At 50.9% G+C, this 20,052-nt stretch overlaps 2 protein-coding genes across 6 annotated transcripts in view; one reads left to right on the top strand and one right to left on the bottom strand.

Moving 5' to 3' along the window:
- The window catches only part of Babam1 (BRISC and BRCA1 A complex member 1), a 10,103-nt gene extending 4,075 nt beyond the window's left edge, over nt 1-6,028 (bottom strand). Inside the window, exons 1-5 of one of the 5 annotated variants that reach the window (XM_013350734.2) lie at nt 5,666-6,028; nt 2,834-3,179; nt 2,305-2,363; nt 892-1,012; nt 734-812 (exon numbers count right to left, since the gene is read on the bottom strand). In XM_013350734.2, the coding sequence (XP_013206188.1) occupies nt 734-812; nt 892-1,012; nt 2,305-2,363; nt 2,834-3,130 (556 nt within the window). In that variant the 5' untranslated portion in view covers nt 3,131-3,179; nt 5,666-6,028. The remainder of the gene's footprint in view (nt 1-733; nt 813-891; nt 1,013-2,304; nt 2,364-2,833; nt 3,180-5,665) is intronic. The other 4 variants (XM_013350731.1, XM_026785282.1, XM_005359154.1 and 1 more) reach the window with 4 other exon arrangements.
- Nucleotides 6,029-7,326: 1,298 nt separating this feature from the next.
- Nucleotides 7,327-19,611, top strand: Ushbp1 (USH1 protein network component harmonin binding protein 1). Its single transcript, XM_005359153.2, has 13 exons — nt 7,327-7,545; nt 7,639-7,772; nt 8,035-8,156; nt 8,378-8,798; nt 10,779-10,907; nt 12,367-12,500; nt 12,646-12,786; nt 13,109-13,267; nt 14,210-14,459; nt 16,308-16,538; nt 18,174-18,259; nt 18,361-18,483; nt 18,598-19,611. The coding sequence occupies exons 2-13, from the start codon at nt 7,719-7,721 to the stop codon at nt 18,773-18,775; spliced, it is 2,028 nt and encodes a 675-aa protein (XP_005359210.1). The 5' UTR covers nt 7,327-7,545; nt 7,639-7,718; the 3' UTR covers nt 18,776-19,611.
- Nucleotides 19,612-20,052: the final 441 nt, after the last annotated feature.

Raw genomic sequence — 20,052 nt, 5'->3', positions numbered from 1 at the left:
AGCTCAGAGGGTGCGGTGCCTGCAGCTCAGAGGATGCGGTGCCTGCAGCTCAGTGGGGGCGGTGCCTGCAGCTCAGAGGGTGCGGTGCCTGCAGCAGCTCAGCAGTCATGTGGCTGAGGGTTCTCTCCAGCACACTGTCATCCCAGCGCTCAGGAGGTGGAGGCAGGTGAATCAGGAGCTGAAGTCCATCCTTAGCTACACGGTGAATTCAACGCTAAGCTGGGCTACATGAGAAAGTCTCAAAAATATATTGATAAATTTGATGTGAGGTGGTGGCGCACACCTTTAATCCCAGCATTCAAGAGGCAGACACAGGTGGATCTCTGAGTTTGAGGTCAACCTGATCTACAGAGTGAGTTCCAGGACAGCCAGGACTACATAAAGAGACCCTGTCTCAATAAACAAATATTTAAAAATAAAGAATTAGGGGCATGGTTCTGAACCGTTGTCATTCTACTCTCAGGATGCTGAGGCAGGAGGATCATGGATTCAGCCTGGGCTACACAGCAAGGTCCTGTGTCAAAACCCAGCAACTATAGAAAGTGCTGACAGCACCAAAGCTACAGAGAAACCCTGTCTCGAAAACCAAAAAAAAAGAAAAGTGCTGACTTCAGAGTCTGGAATGCTTTGGGTTCTGGTGCTCATCCTAGGCTGTGTGTTGGGGGAGCCCACAACACCACTGAGCCCCCATGGCGGCTGCGCTATCTGGGGCCGGGGACTGTGACAAGGATACTGAACGTGGAGCAGGACGCAGTCTCCAGGTCGTACAGGCAGCTGCAGAGCTCGCGGGGGTCAGAGGTCAGTCCAGATAACTGCAGGGAAGGCAGAGCCTCAGCACTGGGGCTCCCGGACCCGAGGTCTCCCAGAGTCCCGATCAGCCCCGAGCCTCACCCAAGCGGGGTCGTCATTCACCACGACCAGTGCAAACTCGTGGCTCTTGTCAATCTTGTGCTTCGTGCGCACAAACATCTCAACCATCTTCTGAGACACGTTCAGGGCGTTTGTCCGGGAGCTGGGAGAGGCGGAGTGACAGCGGCAGAGTTAGTCTTGGTTGTCAACTCGACTGCATCTGGAATTAACTAAAACCCAAAGGGCTGGGCATGGCTGGGAGGAATTCTGTCCTTTTTTCTCTTTTTTCTTTTTTTGTTTTTCCAGGACAGGGTTCCTCTGTGTAACAGCCCTGACTGTCCTGGAACTCACTATGTAGACCAGGCTGGCCTCGATATCTCAGAAATTCACCTGCCTCTGCCTCCCAGGTGCTGGGATTGTAGGCGTGCACCACCGCTGCCCGGCTGAGGCACTCTTTTCTTAATCAAATCATTTGAAGTGGGAAGACCCGCTTCTAATACAGATCTCCCTCTTCTCATACAGAGCTTCTTAAGTGGGAAGAGCCACCTTCAATCTGCGCCACGCCCTCTGCTGGCAGCCTATGTAAATGACAGGGACGAAGGGACACTTGGCTTTGCCTGCTTGCTCTGGCTCTCACTAGCAAGTTCATTCCTTCACTGTCATTAGGGCCTGCTTCTTCAGGACTGCAGTATATATCGGAGACCAGCCGAGACACCCAGCCTCATGCACTGAACAACTTTTCCCTTAGCAGACTACCATTGTTGGAATAGCTGGGCCACAGCCTGTAAGCCACACTAATAATCCCCTTTATAAACATATTTATCTATATATAAAATTGTGTATGTATACACATTCATTCATCAGCTTTGTTCTTCTAGAGAACCCAGACTAATACACCAAATTAGCCTCAAACTCACCACAGAGAGCAGGCTAGCCTCAAACTCACCATAGAGTGCAGGCTAGCCTCAAACTCACCATAGAGTGCAGGCTAGCCTCAAACTCACCATAGAGTGCAGGCTAGCCTCAAACTCACCATAGAGTGCAGGTTAGCCTCAAGCCTGCTGTGGAACCCAAACTGGCACCCAAATTACTGATTGCCCAGACCTCCTGATTCCTCCATCTCCACCTCCCAGAGCTGAGATGGCAGGTGTGTTCCACCAGCTCCTGTGGCCTTTTTCTTATCCCATACAGAGCCCTGAGGCCTCTCCAGATGTGACACCTGCTACTACAACTGCCAGGGGCACACAGAACTCACCTGACAGTGGCCTGCCCCATCAACCTGAGCCCCCACCACACACACATGCCAGGATCACTAGGCTCCTAAGAGTGTCACACATATGGACAGAAGCCTAGAAGGCCACAAGCCCTGAAACTATGTCATGGACACCTGGATCCGACTGGGTAACAAGGTCCCTATGCATTGAGCTGCCCATATTCAAGCCCAGTGCAACGTACCCATTAAAGGACTCCAGCTTTGGCACAGACATCTCCTCTGAAAGATCCAAACAGATGATCTGAAACACAAACAGAAGACAGAGTATAGGATGAAACCAGACAGAGCTAAGACAGCTAGGGTGGGACCCGGACGTAGTGCTCAAGAAAGGCTGAGGGTGTGGCTCAGGGTGGAGCCCTGCCCAGGATCCCCCAGTGAGAGGCTGTGGGCGTGGCTCAGGGGTGGAGTGACAGCCTAGAATCCCCTAGTGAGGGGCTGTGGGCGTGGTTCAGGGGTAGAACCCATGCCTAGAATCCCCAAGTGAGGAGTTGGGGGCGTGGCTCAGGAGTGAAGCCCCTGCCTAGAATCCCCAGTGAGGGGGCTGGGGACACATGTGGAGGTCCAGGTGCCACACATAAAAATATGTTTAAACCACCAAGTGTGCAGTGCTCCTGGAACCCACAGGAAAATGAGGTCGCAATTTAGAGACTCTCACAAGGCAGGAGTGGCCTGTCTGAGGACCCCATCCCTGCATCTCTGACCAAGACATACCACCTTCTCTGGACAGTTGACCCGTGGTGTTCGAATCTGGACCTCAGGTGCCGGTGCTGGTACCTGCCAGGGCTTGGGCCCAGCTCCTGGGACACTGGCTGCTCCATCATCTGCACTGGCAGCCTCACCCTCGCCCTCGCTGCGGCTGCCCACATTGGTCTGGGCTCCCAGAGCCCGGTCCTCGGCCCCCTCAGGGTTGGAGCGAGTATGAGGCCTGGGCTCGGGTGTCAGCTCCTCCCCTTCCTCCTCCTCTTCTTCCTCCTCCTCGGTGGGGCTGTTGGCCTCAGCCACCTCCATGGCTCCCGGGTGCTTGGATGGAGAGGGGATAGCGGAAGCCAAGGTCCTGCTTTAAGAGTTTTTGAAAGCAACTAGTTACTAAAACCAGAAGCTGAGCTATGAGCCCCTTGTTGCATGGTTGCAGAATGGCTCCCTCAAGAGTGAGGCCAGGACAGATTCAACACAATGCCCATCAAAATCCCAGCAAAATTCTTCACAGACCTCAAGAAAACGGTACTCAACTTCATATGGAAAAGCAAAAAACCCAGGATAGCCAAAATAATCCTGTACAACAAAAGAATTTCTGGAGGTATCACAATCCCTGACTTCAAACTCTACTACAGAGCTGCAATACTGAAAACAGCCTGGTATTGGTATAAGAACAGACAGGAGGATCAATGAAACCAAATAGAAGACCTGGATATCAATCCACACATCTTAGAACACCTGATTTTTGACAAGGAAGCAAAAAATATCAAATGGAAAAAAGCATATTTAACAAGTGGTGCTGGCATAACTGGATATCAACATGTATAAGAATGAAAATAGACCCATATCTATCACCATGCACAAAACTCAAGTCCAAATGGATCAAAGACCTCAACATAAAGCCAGCCACACTTAACTTTATAGAAGAGAAAGTGGGAAGTACACTTGAATGCATTGGCACAGGGACCCACTTTCTAAATAGAACCCCAGCAGCACAGACACGGAGAGAAACAATTACTAAATTGGACCTCCTGAAACTGAAAAGCTTCTGTAAAGCAAAGGACATGGTCAATAAGACAAAACGACAGCCTACAGAATGGGAAAAGATTTTCACTAACCCCACATCAGACAGAGGTCTGATCTCCAAAATATACAAAGAACTCAAGAAATTGGACACCAAAAGAACACATAATCCATAAGAAAAATGGAGTACAGACCTAAACAGAGAACTCTCAACAGAGGAATCTAACATGGCTAAAAGACACTTAAGGAAATGTTAAACATCCTTAGTCATCAGAGAAATGCAAATCAAAACAGCTCTGAGATTCCATCTTACACCTGTAAGAATGGCCAAGATCAAAAACACTGAGGACAACTTATGCTGGAGAAGTTGTTGGGAAAAGGGAACACTTCTGCATTGCTGATGGGAATGCAAGCTGATGCAACTCCTTTGGATGTCAGTGTGGCGATTTCTCAGAAAATTAGGAAACAACCTTCCTCAAGACCAAGCAATACCACTTTTGGGTATATATCCAAAGGATGCTCAAGGGGCTGGAGAGATGGCTCAGAGGTTAAGAGCACTGACTGCTCTTCCAAAGGTCCTGAGTTCAATTCCCAGCAACCACGTGGTGGCTCACAACCATCCGTAACGGGGTCTGGTGCCCTCTTCCGGCCTGCAGACATACACACAGACAGAATATTGTATACATAATAAATAAATAAATATTTTAAAAAAAAACAAAGGATGCTCAATCATGCCACTAGGACATGAGCTCAACTATGTTTATAGCAGCTTTGTTTGTCATAGCCAGAACCTGCAAACAACTTAAATGTCCCTCAACCGAAGAATGGATAAGGAAAATGTGGTACATTTACACAATGGAGTACTACACAGCAGAAAAAAATAACGGCATCTTGAATTTTGCAGGAAAATCGATGGAGCTAGAAAACATTATATTGAGTGAGGTAACCCAGACACAGAAAGACAATTATCACATGTACTCACTCAGAGTTGGTTTTTAAACATAAAGCAAAGAAAGCCATTTTACAAACCACAATCCCAGAGAAAACCTAGACAACAATGAGGACCCTAAGAGAGACTTACATAGATATAATCTACATGGGAAGTAGAAAGTATAAAAAGACAAGATCTTCTGAATAAATTGGGAGTGTGAGGACCTTGGGGGTTGGGTTGAAAGAAGGAGGGGAGAGGCAGGGAGGAGAGAAAAATGTAGAGCTCAATAAATAAAAGAGTGAGGCCAGGAACCACCCACAGGAGAAGTAAATAACAACTTTTTCATTTTCCTTCTTTTTTTGTTTGTGACACCGTTTCATGTAGCCCAGGCAGGCCGCTAACTCACATACATAACATACATGGTTTAGAGTGACCTGGTAACCCTGACCCTCGGCATCCACCTTCTGTATGTTGAGATTGCAGCACCCGGTGTATGTGGTGCCCAGGGCCTCATGCATGCTGGGTAAGCAGCACTCCATCAAATGAACTGTGCTCCAATCTTAGCTTTTCCACCTCTTGTAACAGGGCAAACACTGTCTCTGCCCTTCACTGGGCCAATAAACACAGCTGCCTGGTCACCGGTAATACTCAGAGATGGGGATTTGACCCAGTAAGGCCTTCGATGGCTCCCACACCTGAGAGTTCCAAGAGACAGAAAAGGAAAAGAGACCTAATGGGTTTGCCAGGCTGAGAACATACAGTTGAAGGCTTTTCGTGCCCCCTTTTCCCCTGGGGCGGCGCCTGTGCGAAGAGACGCCTGGCTGACTGCCTAAACCACTTCTGGGCGCCTGGATCCAGCTGTGCCTGAAGCCTTTCCTGAGCGTCCCACTTGCCTTGCTGGCTTTGGCGAGCTTGTGTCTGGGTTTCTGTCGCCAGAGGCTACAGCTCGTGAGTGACTGGATCGTGCACGAGAGCGTGGCGCGGACTCGGGTGGTCAGGTCTGTGGGAGGCAGACGCCCATCCAAGTCGCCGACCGCGCAATAGATGCACGTTTCTTGCGAAGTCTCCGACTCGGGACTCCACAGACCCCAGCTCCTCAAACAGAACGAACCTAGAGCTGCAGCAAGCCGGATCGAAGTTTGATCACAGCGACACAAAGCTCGCACGCGGTCACACAGCCAGGTTCCACTCTGGAGCCTAGGTACCGTAGCCAGTCAGTCACAGGGTTCTAGATGGCCGCCATCTTCCTGACCGGAAGTTTGTGCGGAGATGCCGTGACGCCTTCTGGGAAATGTAGTTCCAGGAACCTCAGGACCTGGACGCTGATAGGCTGAGGCGATCCCGGAGGTTATAAATTAGAGTATAACTGGCAGGAGTGGAGCTATTGGGAATGGGTGTGGTCCAGAGTTGACTTAACCAAGATTGGGTGGAGCTTGTAGTTCTGGCTTCAGTAGACAACAGTTGTCAAAGACAAAAGTTGTCAAAGATTCTGCTGTGATAGGGCAAGAAACTGACCTGGGTGGGGCTGATTGATGATTGACAGGATAGGGTTTGGCTTGGGTTTGCCAAAGGCTCTTTCAACTATTTATTTCTGCTTGCTTGTTTGTTTATTTATCTATATCTATCCACCTATTTATTGATTGATTTTTTTTTGAGGCAGGGCTTCTCTGTCTTAGCTGTTCTGGAACTCTCTTTGTAGACCAGGCTGATCTTGAACTCCCAAGTGATCTCTGGCCCCCAAGTGCTGGGATTAAAGGCGAGTGCCACCACCGCCCGGCTTATTTCTGTTCTTATTTTACATATGTTGACACTCATCCAATACTATCGCGATGGGGGCTGATAGTGCACACATGTCATTCCAGCACCCCAGAGGTCAGAAGATGAAGATCAGGTGTTCAAGTTGTCGCGCACTATACGAGACCCTTCTAAAACACCAAAATGGAAAGAAAAAGTAAGAAAAACCAGCAGACACACTGTGGACAGGCTCGATGTCCCACCGGAGCCTTCTGATGCAGACAAGTAGGGCTCTGTGGGAAGATCCGTCCTTCTTGTTGAAGAGAAACATTGTGGAGTGGTGAACAGAGGCAGGCACCCAAACCTGAAGACCTGACTCGATTCTGGGGACCTGCATGGTGGAAGGAGAAGAGCATGTAGCTTACCCACCACAAACACAAATGAAAAAAGCAAAGAAATGAAAGACGTAATTTTATTTCAATGCTGGAGTTCACTCCTACAGGGTTTTTGTTTTAGAAACACATAAAAATAATAATAATAAAAAGATATTACAGTGGAGTGAGCCCCGCTGAACATGGGGACACAGAAAACCTGAGGAAATGGAGGGACCAAAGGGTTGGAATACGGGGGTAGCTGGTATCTTGGAGTGGGGCAAGAGTCCCCTACCCCATCCTGTCCCCGTTCTGTAGGAAGCTGACATCCTGCAGAAGGAAACAAGACAATAACTGTCCATGTGACCAGGGCAGGGGCCTTCCTGTTTCTCAGCCCCTCCCAGACCAGCCTTGGCCAGTGCAGCCTCAGTAGCCAGGGTGACCTGAGATGAGCCCAGGGGCTCAGGCCTTTCCCAGGGTGCCCTGGAGCAGAGCAGAGGGTGGACACACACACACACACACACACACACACACACACAGAGTTTGGTGCTAGGAGAGTCCTGGGAAGAAAACAGATTCTTGGGATCCCTATCCCATGCCTCCAGAGGGGAGAGGGGAGCACAGATAAGAGCAATGCCTTCAGGCAGCTGAGAGAAAAGGATTGTCAGGTAGAGAAGAGGGCTAGAGGTTGGGGCAAATGGACAAGAGTGGGTGCCATCAGGTGAGGCAGTCAAATATTCAAATGTGTTCAATCGATGCAGTTGACCCAAAACTCCTACCGGGGGATCCAGGCCGACAAAGGGAATCTGAGAGCAGGCTGTGATCAGGGGTGGAAGAAGCCATGAGTGCCCGGGCCACACGGCCCCGAAGTCGCCGAGGGAGGCATCCTCCACCCGTAAGTGTGCTCCTCTTCCTGCTGTGCCCAATTCCATGGATCCCGAAGCCCAGGAGTGAGCCTGCTTCACTCAGAACCTACAGTGGTAGCGAGCAGTCATTCTCAGGGGGAGCTGGACCTGACGGCGGAGAGCCTGCGGGATGGGGTGTCATTTGTAGGGAGAGCTGGACCCAGTGGCTGAGAGCCTGCGGGATGGGGTGTCATTCTCAGGGGGAGCTGGACCCAGTGGCTGAGCGCCTGCGGGATGGGGTGTCATTTACAGGGGGAGCTGGATCCAGTGGCTGAGAGTTCAGAGGAGGCAGAGGCCACCAGTGGGAGATTCGAAGCCAAACTCGGGCTGCTTCCGGAACACCTTAGTCCTGACCTGCAGAGACCCGGGAGCCGGTAGGATGAATTTAGTGCTTCCTATTCCAGTAGGTGCCCCTCACAAAGCTGCCGCCCCCCACACATCTGCCTTAGCTTCCTCTTGCCTCCTCTCCTCCATCCTCTCCCTTCCCTTCCCTTCCCTCCTCAGCCACGCAGCTTCACCTTTCCCAGGGACTCTGAGGTCTAGCCCAAAGCCCCTGTTGAGCCTCAGGTGGCTGGGGTCCCGGTTGTCTTCACAGGTCTGAGGATGATTATTGTGTGGGATCCCATGGGGCCCTAGCCTTGAAGCCAGAAGAAGGGTGCAAGGCTGAGGTGGAAAGCCCCCAGAGCCCGCAGGCAGCCACCCCGGATACTGAGACGTCAGTAGCCAGCGTGTTCCAGACCCTGCAGAGCAGGCTGAGCTCCCTTGAGGCCACCGTGGCCGCCTGGCGCCACCACTCCCTAAGCTTTGCAAGGCCAGCGGAAGGAGAAGACAGTGGCCAGGGGGCACCTGGGTCCTTTGGTGAGGAAGAAGCCGGATCTGGACAGCAGGAGGCAGCTCGCCTCATAGAGAGGAACGCCTGGCTCAGGCTGGCCCTGGGCAGCCGGGAGGAGGAGTTGGTTTGCGCTCAAGCTTCCCTGCAGGATGCCCGGGCAGAGAAGGAGACCCTGCAGAGACAGGTGAGCTTCTGACTGGGGATGGGCAGATCCTGCCTCCAGAACACATTTGTTCAGTCAACAAACTGATGTGGAGCGATGAAAAACATGCCAGAGAAGGGACCAAGGAAAGCAGCAAAGTAAAAGAGGGGTCTCGAGGCCCAGACTGAAGGTCAGAAGGAAGCCAGGCAGGGTGCACCCCAGGATCTCAGTGCTCTAGAAGCTGAGGAGAGACGATCTCAAGTGAAAAACTGCTCAGCCAAGACCAAGGTCAAATTCTCCTAGCTTGAGTTGAAAGCCAGCCTGGGTGTCAATTTTTTTTTCTGCTTGTTTTTTTTTTTTTTTTAAAGGTTCTGAGTACCTTGGCGGTAGAGGCCTTGCCTGAAGAGTGTGAGGCCTCACACACACACACCACACCGAATAATCCTGTTTTAGGGTTTCTATTTGTGATAAAACACCACAACTAAAAGCAACTGGGGAGGAAGAGGTTTGTTGTTGTTGTTCTCGCGGGCCTTAAAACTCAAGGCAGGAGACCTGGAGGCAGGCGCTGATGCAGAGGCCATGGAGGGTGCTGCTTCCTGGCTTGCTCAGCCTGCTTTCTCATAGAATCCAGGACCACCAGCCCAGGTGTGGCCCCACCACAGTGAGCTAGGCTCTCCCACGTTAGTCATCAAGAAAATGTCTGCAGGTCTATCTGAGGAAACATTTTCTCAACGTTTAGTTTCCTCTTCCCAAATGACTCTAGCTGATGTCAAAGTGACAGAATCAGCACAGATCCTGAGGTCACTGTGGCTAGGATAGAGTTGGGGAGATGGCGGCAAGTGGGGGGTCACCACAGTATTCATGATGTGGCGGGTGGAGCAGGATTTACCACTGTGTTTTGTGTGTGGTGGGACCGCAGAGGGTTCTGCGTCCCGAGGGGAACTGGACCTGCTGCAGGTGCTCCCTTGCGCCATCTGCTGACTGTGGGAGGGACAGTCTGGTGGTAGACCACGCCCCTGATGGTGGGGGTGGGGTGACAGCAGAGAAGTGGTGAAGGGGACCGGAAACGGGCAGATGATGGGAAATGTCAAACCCATCTATAGTGGGACAAGCCTGCAATGCTAAGAACTTCAGAGACTGAGACAGGAGAATTACAATTTAACAGTAGCTTGGACAGGATAAGCAAACACTGTCTCAAAAGAGAAGGAAAACAGACTGGGGCAGGGTGCAAACAAAGCCCTGCCTAGACTCTTCCGCTCTTAGCTTGCTGAGACTCCTCTCACCAACACAGAAATGAAATTCTCCTTCCAGAGTGTGGTGGTGCACACTTGAAATTCCAGCTGCACACAGGGTGCACGCCTTTAATCCCAGCACTAGGGAGGCAGAGGCAGGTGGATCTCTGTGAGTTCAGGCCTGCCTTGTCTTTAAGAACTAGTTCCAGGACAGGCTCCAAAGCTACAGAGAATCCTTGTCTCGAAAAAACAAAGAAGCAAAAAAAGAAAAGGGGGGGGGGGAGAGAGAGAAAGAGAGAGAGAGAGAGAGAGAGAGAGAGAAATTTCAACCACATGGGAGACTGAGGCAGAAGGATGGCTTGAGTTGGGGAGATCCAGACACCACAGAGAAACACTGAGTCTCTTAAAAATTTAGAAAGGAAAAAAGAGCAGTGGCTGCTTTTCCAGAGGATCCACGTTCAGGTCTCAGAACCCACTTGACAGCTCACAACTGCCTGTAACTCCAGTTCCCAGCAACCTAACACCCTCACACAGACATGCATGCAGGCAAAACACTGATGTACATAAGATAATAAAAATAAATAAATCCTAAAAAGAGTGGAGCTGCCCCTCCGTCCCCCATCCCCTGCTAGTAGCTGCAGTCCCCAGGTTGTTGGGGTGGTAAGTGTTGAGTGGCAGCTGGGCACCTGTCTCGGGTCCTACGGACAGGGCTTGAGGGCTTGGCTGAGTTCCTGCTGCTGACAGAACTGTCTGTATGTGAAGCCACAGTCTGATCCTCCATCACTGGCAGGTGCAGGAGCTGGAGGATTCCCTGATGCACCTGGAGGCTTCCCTGCCCACTCCCCTCCTCAGAGCAGGGTGTACAAACAGCAGCAACTCCAGCAGTTCTGGGGCAGAAGGGCAGCCCTGGGCACCTCAGGTGAGCCTGAAGTCTTCAGAGTCTGGGCCGTATTGTCCTCTGCTTTTCCAATGTTGGGTAAGCTTCAATGTGTGCTTTATGGCTTCCCTAGTGGTGTGTGACAAAACTCTTCCTGGGGAGACACTGGACACATAAACTCATCCCAGGCAGTGAGCCGTGACACACGAGAGTACAGACACCACCAAAGTCCAACTTAGTCCACCAATGAGTTTATTGGGGCTACATATAGGATCGTGAGTGAGGGGTTACATACATGAGCAGAAATGACTCAAAGACAGCTGCATTACCAAAGCCCACACCAGCATGGCTGACAGCTCACAAAGCTGAGAGCCTGGAACGCAATTCACAGCCTGAAGGCAGCTCAGCAGATTGGAGAGTGTCCCATCCAAGTGACTCTGGTCTAAACCTCTTCTGGCAGCTGGTCTGATCTCTAGTCTTCTTTGCAACTAATCAGCTGGTCTCAGAAGAACTTTTCTTACCCCAACAGGGAGGATCCTAGTGAATCTGGTCAGTTTCAGGGACTTCCTGAATCTGTTTGGAGTTGTTTGCTTTCGTGCTTAAGGAGTTTAGAATGTTTCTATCTCAGAGAAAACTGTTAATACAACACATAGTATCTGAAAAATCCTAAACAGGGCCTGGAGAGATGACTCATTGGTTAGGGGTGCTAGTTGCTTTCACAGAGAACCAGGTCCAGTGCCCAGCACCCACATCTCACAAAGATCTGTAACTCTATTTCCAGGGATCTGACACCCTCTTCAGGGCTCCACAGGCACCAGGCAGGCACATGGTACACAGACAGACTTGCAGACAAACATCCATACACTTAAAATTAAAGTAAAAAAGAAGAAGCTTAAATCACTAATTTTCTTCTTAGGGGCCTGAGACAGTAGGATCATGACCAATAACTGTAGTGAGACCCTGTCTCCAGATAAAACAATAAGCATTGGTGAGATAGCTCAGCTGAAAAGAGTACCTGCTGCCAAGTTTGATGAGCTGGACTCAATTCCTGGAACTCCCAGAGTAGAAACAGAGAACTGACTTCCACAAGTTGTCCTCAGACATTGATTCATGTATCATGGCACACAAGCATACATCCCACCTGTGTACACTCACATACATCTAAAACACAAACCAAGGCCGGGCATTGGTGGTGCACGCCTTTAATCCCAGCACTCGGGAGGCAGAGGCAGGCGGATCTCTGTGAGTTTCGAGACCATCCTGGTCTACAAGAGCTAGTTCCAGGATAGGCTCCAAAACCACAGAGAAATCCTGTCTCGAAAAACCAAAAAAAAATAAAATAAAATAAAATAAATAAAAAATAAAAATAAAACACAAACCAAAGATGAAGTTGTGTCTCAGTGATGCAGCAGGTATATAGCATGTTCCAAGGCCCTGGTTTTACCCCCAGCTCTGCCAAAACAGAGGATGATGAGTAAATCAAGTCATGTCCTCCTGGCAGGATTCCCCGTTGGCTCACCCTCTTCTCCAACGCCTCCGGAGTGACTCCAGCACCCACATCTTTGAGTGCCTTTCCACACAGCCTTCAGCCCCCGAGATGCACCTCATGGAGGACCAGATGGGGCAGCTCCAAGGGTGAGTGACTTGAGTCACAGCTGCTGAGCTTTTAAGGGCACCATGCCTCCTGCCTCTGGGTTGTGAGAGAGATGGAGGGGAGGAAACTGGGCTCTGGCTGATTGGGGCCTCACTCATCTTGACTGTTGCCCTTCTTTGGAGGCAGAAGCATTGAGAAGTTGAAGTGCTTCAACCGCCTTCTGTTGGCTGTGCTCCAGGGTCACAAGGGCCGCTGTGAGAGCCTTAGTATGCAGCTGGGTCAGCGGGAGGCTGAGGTCACAGCCCTGCGCCTGGCCCTGCAATACAGGTCTGTGCCTACTGCCAATGATGGTGGTGGCTGGGAGTGGGGTGGGGCTGCATCCGAAAATGATCCTATATAAAGAGGGACATGGGACCTTCAGAAGGCACACGGCCTTACCATGAGGTCTTGTTCTGACCCATAAAGTATGTAGGGTGGGGGCTGTCTTTTAGTGGTTTGTGGTATTTTTATTTGAGTCGGGGTCTCACTGTATAGCCCAGGTTGGCTGGAACTTGCTGTGTTGCCCAGGCTGGCTTTGAATCCACAGAGCTCTGCCTACCTCTTACTGGGCTGGGACTGAGTGCTGAAATACTCAGATCCTGTCCCACAGCGAGGATTGTGAGGAGGCATATGGAGTGCTGCTCACTCTGAGGACTGCTGGAGCTGGAGCTGGAACCAGCAAGAGTGACCTGCAGGCTGCGGAGACAGAGGCATCTAGGCTGCTGGTGGAGAAGGAAGCCGCTATGGATGGAGAAATACCCTGGCCCAGGTACCCTCAGGAAGCACAAGAGCTGTGCTGACCTATGGGGTGCGTGTCCCAGAGCCTGCTGCATATGAGGCTGTAATGTCCCTGTCATGGGGCCTGACTGGAATAGGCCACACAGTGACACCAGGTGTGGTGACACAAACCTTTGATCACAGCACTCAGGAGGCAGAGTTTGAGGAGCTCGAGGCCAGCCTGGTCTACATAGCAAATTCTAGGCCATACTGGTCTACACAGTGAGATTCTGTCTCAAATAAATAAATACAGCACCAAGCATACAAGCAAATCACCACGTAGTCTCACATAGATGCATAGACCCTGGTTTCAACCTCTAAAGCTGGGGGGCGGGGGAATCAGTGAAAAGAAAAATTATTAAATTTTGGATCCTGACTTCAGAAGTGTCAATCCATCATGGCAACAGGAAGCAGAGAGCAGTGCTCCAGGAAGTGACCAGGCATGGTGTAGCCCTAAAGCAAGGAGGCACTGTAAAGCTCTGTGTAGCCCTTTATTCTGCCGTCTGTCACAGTACCTGTGAACTCACTGCAGAGAGCGTCTCAGCTGTCGGTGCAGCCTCAGTGTCCAGTGTGGACTGTGCACACCACATAATTACATCCAAACTCCCCTGGTGCAGCCTCAGTGTCCAGTGTGGACTGTGCACACCACATAATTACATCCAAACTCCCCTGGTGCAGCCTCAGTGTCCAGTGTGGACTGTGCACACCACATAATTACATCCAAACTCCCCTGGTGGTCTACCTACCATCTAGGTTCCACCGCCTTGCTGTGTATCTGACCCTCCTGCCTCCAGCTCCTGAGAGCTGGGATGGAGCTGCATGCATGCTGGGCAAGCTCTCTGTGGACTGAGCCCCAGCAGCTGCCATATTATCTGCTGGAAGACTGCCCCGTGGGGACAGTTGTGTAGCACGATCTCCCTCCTGTCTCCTGTAGCCCTGAGGGCAGCAGTGTGGACAAGCCTACACCACAGGAACTGGTTGCTCAGCTCCATGGCTATATCCAGCATCTCCGGGAACGCTGGGCTCTGGTGAAGATCCCCCCAGCACTCAGCCCTGACACCACACCCTGGCCCACTATGCCCCACGCAGAAGCAACAGTGCAGGCCATTCTGGAAATACAGCCTGGCCCAGCCCTGCCCCGGCTAGAGAAGTCTCAGATCCAGCAGGACCTGGTGGCTACTCGGGTAGGAATGTGTTGACAATGTCACAACACACTCTTTTTTTTTTAGATTTATTTATTTATTATGTATACAACATTCTTCCTCGATGTATGCCCACACGCCAGAGGAGGGCGCCAGATCTCAGTACAGATGGTTGTGAGTCACCATGTGGTTGCTGGGAATTGAACTCAGGACCTCTGGAAGAGCAGCCAGTGCTCTTAACCTCTGAGCCATCTCTCCATACCCCACAACACACTCTTGATGATGTCAGTGGAGACCAGAGGCAAGCAGGGTTTCCCTTGGATGGCTGTCCCACCTGGTCCTGTAGTCATTCAGTCCCAAAGAAACACGGAGGCTTATATTAATTATAAACTGTTTGGCCTTTTAGCTCAAGTTAATTATTAACTAGCTCTTACAACTTAAATTAACCCATAATTCCTGTCTATGTTTAGCCACGTGGCTTGGTACCTTTTATCACTGAGGCATTCTCATCTTGCTTCCTCTGAGTCTGGCTGGTGACTGACTCTTTGCCTTCCCTCTTCCCAAAATTCTCCTAGTCTGGTTGCCCTGCCTATACCTCCTGCCTGGCTACTGGTCAATCAGCATTTTATTAAACCAATATGAGTGACAGATCTTTACAGTACACAAAAGCATTACCCCACAGCAATAGGCAGTTGGCTTCTTACATGAAGAATTAGAGTTGAGGAGCTTTGTTTTTTCCAAGACAGGGTTTTTCTGTAGCTTTTGAGCCTGGCCTGGAACTCACTCTATAGACCAGGCTGGCCTCGAACTCACAGAGATCCTTCTCCCTCTGCCTCCCAAGTGCTGGAGTTGAGGTTTTGAGGGATGCATAGGAGTTTCTCTTCCCGATTAGGTTTTCCTTAAGATTCTGTAAGTTACCTTTGTGTTGCTATGATGAAATCCCTGGCAGGAACAATTCCAGCAGAAGGTCTGTTCAGCGTGGCTGGCAGTGACAGGGTGCAGCCCATCATCAAGCTGTGACTGCGAGAGCCTGAGGCAGCTGGTCACATTGCTTGCGTCTGCACTTAAGAGGCAAGAGGAATATGTGCAGCCCAGCACCCCACCCCCACCCACTACTCTAATTTAGATACTTTTTCACAGGTGTGCCCACAGGGTTGGGGTGATTTTAGATCCCATCACGTTGACAACCAAGATCAGCCACTGCAAGAGGTGTTCCCAACATCCTCTTCCCAAAGCAATGATTTCCTGGGGCTGGGGGCAGGGTGGCTCCATAGTACAGCACTTGCCTAGCACAAATGAAAACCTCCTTGCTCTCCGACTCCTTCCATGAAAGAAAAGCAGACCTGATGGTGGTACACGCCTATACTCCCAGCCCTTGAACTGAGCTCCATAGTGACACGAGGTCTCAAAAGTATATAATAAGAAAAAATGTAAAAGATAGGAAATGGAGTGACGGCTCAGTGTTTGGGAGTGCAGGATGCTATCATTGAGGATCCTGGTTCAGATCCCAGCACCCATATGGAAGCTCACAACTATTCAACTCCAGCTCCCGGGTCTCTGATGCCCTCTTCTGGCCTCTTTCAGCACTACACTCGTGTGCAAACCCACTTAAACAGGCACTCTAGCCCTGGCTGCCTGGAACTCCCTAGGTAGACCAGGCTGACCTTGAACTCACAGAGACCCATCTGCTTCTGCCTAAAGTACTTGGACTAAGGCCTGCACTATTCTGTCTGCCTGCCATAAAATAAAATTCAAACAATAAAAAGATTTGAGATCTGAGAAATTCTAGACACTTTCACAATGTCATTTCCCTGCTGTGGCTTTTACAAGAAGAAGGCCATGACGCAGGACAAGGTGTTTTCCTGGACTCCTGACTCTTGGCCCCTGCAGGACAGTCTGGCGGACTTGGTGCTGCGGCTGCAGCTGTCCCGGCGAGAGAAGCGCGGGCTAGAGCTGCGGGAGTCGGCGCTGAGGGCCCAGGGCCCCGCCCACCTGCTGCTACTGCAGCAGCTTCGCTGGGAGCGGACTCACCTGGCTGGAGATGGCAGCAGAGGAGGCAGCAGTGAGGACCCGAGCAGCGAAGAGGAGGACGACGAGGAGGATGGACAGCAACACTACCAGGTACTGTGCCCACCGTCGGGGCGCTTCTGAGCATTCTCCTCAAAGAACAAGCGGTAAAGGCACTTGCTGCCGACCCCAGGTCAGTTCCCAGGGGTGCAGGTCTAAGTATTAAAAATGGGGGCGGGGAAACGGATGGAGCGGTGGCTCAGTGGTTAAGAGCTCGGGCTGCTTTTGCCGAGGACCCAGGCTGGATTTCAGCACCCACACGGTGTTCACAACCGTCTGTAACTCTAGCTCCAGAGGGTCCAACCTGTTCTGGACTTTGGGTACATGCTGCACAGACATAGGCTTGTAAACACCCATACACAGAAAATGAAAAGCAATGAAACCTTTAAAATAACAAAAAATAATTAGAAATCAGGAGAGAGGGACCACTGCAAATCTTGGGGTACCTCGGCAGAGCTGGGAATCAGGGTCCGTTTGTGGGTTCTTAGCTCCATTAAAAAGTAATTTAAGCCGGGCGGTGGTGGCGCATGCCTTTAATCCCAGCACTCGGGAGGCAGAGGCAGGCGGATCTCTGCGAGTTCGAGACCAGCCTGGTCTACAAGAGCTAGTTCCAGGACAGGCTCCAAAGCCACAGAGAAACCCTGTCTCGAAAAAACAAAAAACAAAAAAAAAAAAAACAAAAAAAAACCTCAATTTATTAGAATTTGAAAGGAAAATCCCAGGGCAGGCAAGCTCCCTGAAGGGAGGAGGGGGTGGTCCAAGGAACTTTAGTCCTTGGTAGGGAAGCTGAGTCACTTAGGGTCTTAAAGTGCAGTGAGGTTCTGGCAGTATCCAAAGGAAAGGAAAACATCCTGAGTCATCCTCGCAAGGGGGAGCCCCAGACCTCATGGAGATGCTGGCATGTGTGTCCCATCCTCTTCACTTGGGCCCACACAGTGGGAAGAGGACACTACCCTCGAGTTGTCTTCTGAACGCCACATGCACACTGTGGCACATGTATGCATGCACATACAACATCAGTAAATAAATACAGTAAGTAGTATGATAATAAAAATCAATCTGGCCAGGTGTAGTGGTGCATGCCTTTAATCCCAGCTCTTGGGAGGCAGAGGCAGGCGGGTCTCCATGAGTTCAAGGCCAGCCTGGTCTGCAAATCGAGTTCTAGGACAGCCAGGGCTACACAGAGAAACACTGACTTAAAGAGAACAAAACAAAGCCCTGACTGGGAACAGGGCACCTTCGATGTCCAGCCTGGGCTAAATGATGTGGGAGAGTCTTCTGTTTTGTGTTGATTTCATTGGTTAATAAAGAAATTGCCTTGGCCCTTTAATAGGACAGAATATTAGGTAGGCAGAGCAGACAGAACAGAATGCTGGGAGAAAGAAGCCGAGTCAGTGAGTCGCCATGATTCTCTCACACAGACGCAGGTTAAGATCTTTCCTGGTAAGCCAGCTCATGGTGCTACACAGATTATTAAGAAATGTGTTAAACAAGATAGGAGAGTTAGCCAAGAAGAGGCTAGATATAATGAGCCATGCAATGTTTAAAAGAATACAGTTTCTGTGTAATTATTTTGGGTAAAGCCAGCCTGTGGCCGGGAGCTGGGTGGCAGGACACAGCCCCGCCGCTCCTCATTACAGCTAAACACAGCATACACATTGTCTCTTCTCTCCTGTCCACTTCCCTTAGGGCCCTCCTGCCCTCTCCGATGGCCAGATGGGCAGAGCATGGGATTCTGAGACCTTATCCCAGGAACTGTCGGCATCCCTCGCCCGGTGTGTGTCAGGGCCTAGTTTGGGGCCAGGGGTAAGCGGGCGTGTGGGGAGGAGAGCTAGAGGGTTGGGAGTGACTGGGACGGTCTCTATCACCCTTGCAGGACAGCGGGCCTTCGGGCACAGCTGCAATCCCTGCGGCAACAGCTGGAACAGGTGGCTCAGAAGGGCCGAACCAGACGTGCTCAGAGTGCAGAGCTGAACCGAGAGCTGTGCAAGGCTCACAGGTGGGTCTCAGAAGCAGCCCCTCTTCTCAGAAAGGCAGCAGCAAGCCCACAGCCCCTGCCTTTAGTTTAGACAGGCCTGTGAATCATAGCCAGGAATCTCCCCTCCCCCGGCAGCTCCCTGGTCTTGGCCTTCAGAGGAGCCCACCAGAAGCAGGAAGAGCAGCGCCGGAAGTTGGAGCAGCAGATTGCTCGGATGCAGGCCCAGCAGGCAGAGGAGCTGACGGTGTTGGCAGCCACCGCCAGAGCTCTGGAGAAGCCCGGGACTCCACAGCCAGGCCAGACTTTCCTGTAGGACCCAGACCAAACTTGCATGTAACATTCAGCTGTGGCAGGCATGCCATAGAATGTCTTGTCATGTGCTGCAGAGATGGCTCAGCGGCTCTTGCAGAGGACCTGGGTTCAGTTCCTGCTCTCCACAGCCAGTGCCTGTAATGTCAACAAGGAGGATCTGTCGCCCTCTTCTGGACGCTACAGGCTCTACAGTAATGCACACATACACACTCTTAATGAGTAAAGCATCCTATTGTGTCCTTTGTCCCTTGTGGCCAGACCACCTTCTGAGGAGGTGCTGAGTTTCCCAAAGGGGGACAGAAATGGGAAGCGTTCAGGTTAGAGGTGTTCCCAGGGGTGCTGGGGAAGAGGACTCCCAGACTGCTTTGAGACTGCATTTAGAGGAAGAAAAGGGTGGGGTGGTTGCTCATAAGTAGGTCATGAGCTTGAAGCCCTCAGAGTTGCCTCTGCCTGCCCATCCCACCAGCCTGTGCTGAGGAGGCACTGGGTTCCCTCTCCAGCACCGCACAAAGGGAAGTCTGTCCCTGCCTGTAATGCCGCACTCGGGTTCAAGGCTTTCCTCGACTACACAGTAAGCTTAAGGTCAGCCCGGACTACATGAGACAGCATCTAATGATGATGATGAAGAATGAACGAGGAGCTGGAGACGTGGCTCACTGTTGCACTTGCTGCTCTTGCAAAGGACCTTGGTTCCATTCTCAGTATAGTGGCCCACAACTGTTCATCACTTCAGTTCCTGAGGATCCAACGCCCTTATCTGGTCTCTGTGAGTCACACACATGGTACACAGACACAAATGCAAGAAATCACACATTCATCTAAATATTAAAAAAAAATGATGAATGAGGGGCTGGAGAGATGGCTCAGAGGTTAAGAGCACCGACTGCTCTTTCAGAGTCCTGAGTTCAATTTCCAGCAAACACACGGTGGCTCACAACTGTCTATAGTGAGATCTGGCGCCCTCTTCTGGTCTGCGGGGACACATGCATGCAGAATGCTGTATACATAATAAATGAATAAATCTTTTAAAAGGTCCTGATGAATGAATAAGTAAATAAAACTAAAAATGGGCCAAGAGAGGTGGCTTAAAGGATAACGGTGACTGCCGCTGAGAAAGACAGTTTGAGGTAAGTTTCCAGAGCCCACACAGGTGAACTGGAGAGCAGACCCACAAAGCTGTCCTCTGACCACACAAGAAGAACCCGGAGGGTTGGCTCAGCAGTTGAGAGCACTTACTGCTCTCTCTCTCTCTCTCTCTCTCTCTCTCTCTCTCTCTCT

The sequence above is a fragment of the Microtus ochrogaster genome, linkage group LG1 (assembly GCF_000317375.1).
Source record: "Microtus ochrogaster isolate Prairie Vole_2 linkage group LG1, MicOch1.0, whole genome shotgun sequence".
Taxonomy (NCBI): Eukaryota; Metazoa; Chordata; class Mammalia; order Rodentia; family Cricetidae; genus Microtus; species Microtus ochrogaster.
The sequence above is the reverse complement of the archived record's forward strand: the minus strand, read 5'-3'. Positions and strand labels throughout refer to the sequence as shown.